The 722-nt window shown below is 45.6% G+C and overlaps 1 protein-coding gene across 1 annotated transcript in view; it reads left to right on the top strand.

Annotated features, from left to right (window-relative positions):
- Positions 1-236: 236 nt before the first annotated feature.
- Positions 237-722, top strand: part of SARC_01606 (hypothetical protein) — a gene marked incomplete at both ends in the record, with an annotated part of 614 nt that continues 128 nt past the window's right edge. Inside the window, one exon of the mRNA XM_014304658.1 lies at positions 237-687. Within this exon, the coding sequence (XP_014160133.1) occupies positions 237-687 (451 nt within the window). The remainder of the gene's footprint in view (positions 688-722) is intronic.

The following is a 722-nucleotide window of genomic DNA, read 5'->3' as shown; positions in this document are numbered from 1 at the left end:
AAATAGTTAGTCTACTCTCTAAAGTAGAGAGTGCTTACAGTGCACAGCGGTGTCACATCCATATTTGTATGACTGATTCAAAAGAATAAAAATAGAAAATTACGCAATTTGAACACAATAGGCTTTGTTTTTATTTCTTTGTTTTTGTTGTATGCGGGATTTCTGGATTTCTCGAGGACATATAAAAAGGCGCCACTGTTTTCAATCTTGGCATCTTGATCTTTACTTCCGTCCACATGTCTAAAAAAGAAACATCTTCCGACGTTGCCATTGATGCATCCGACGACTATGCGGTCGCCGATGACAACAACGTTTCAGCTGCGTTTGCACGTAAGCTAGACTTTCCTCTCCCCGAAATTTTCTTGACTGGATTCACACAAAACATCGTTGCTGGTTTAGTATGCTTCTGTTGCCCGGGTATGTTCAACGCCATGCAGGGACTTGGTAATGCTGGTGGTAGTGATCCTGCTGTCTCCGCGGCAATGAATGCCGCACTTTACGGCGCATTCACCGTGTTCGGTTACTTTGGAGGACTTCTGTTCAATCTTCTCGGAAACAAGCTCTTGATGGTCCTTGGAGGCTTGACCTATTGCTTCTATGCCATCTCTGTGTACCTTTGGGGTCAAGACGAATCATTCGCCGCCATGGCTATCACAGCCTCTGCCATTCTCGGTGTTGGGGCTGGCTGTCTGTGGACTGCACAGGGAGCCATGACGCTATCA

The sequence above is a fragment of the Sphaeroforma arctica genome, assembly GCF_001186125.1.
Source record: "Sphaeroforma arctica JP610 unplaced genomic scaffold supercont1.65, whole genome shotgun sequence".
Classification (NCBI taxonomy): domain Eukaryota; class Ichthyosporea; order Ichthyophonida; genus Sphaeroforma; species Sphaeroforma arctica.
The sequence above is the reverse complement of the archived record's forward strand: the minus strand, read 5'-3'. Positions and strand labels throughout refer to the sequence as shown.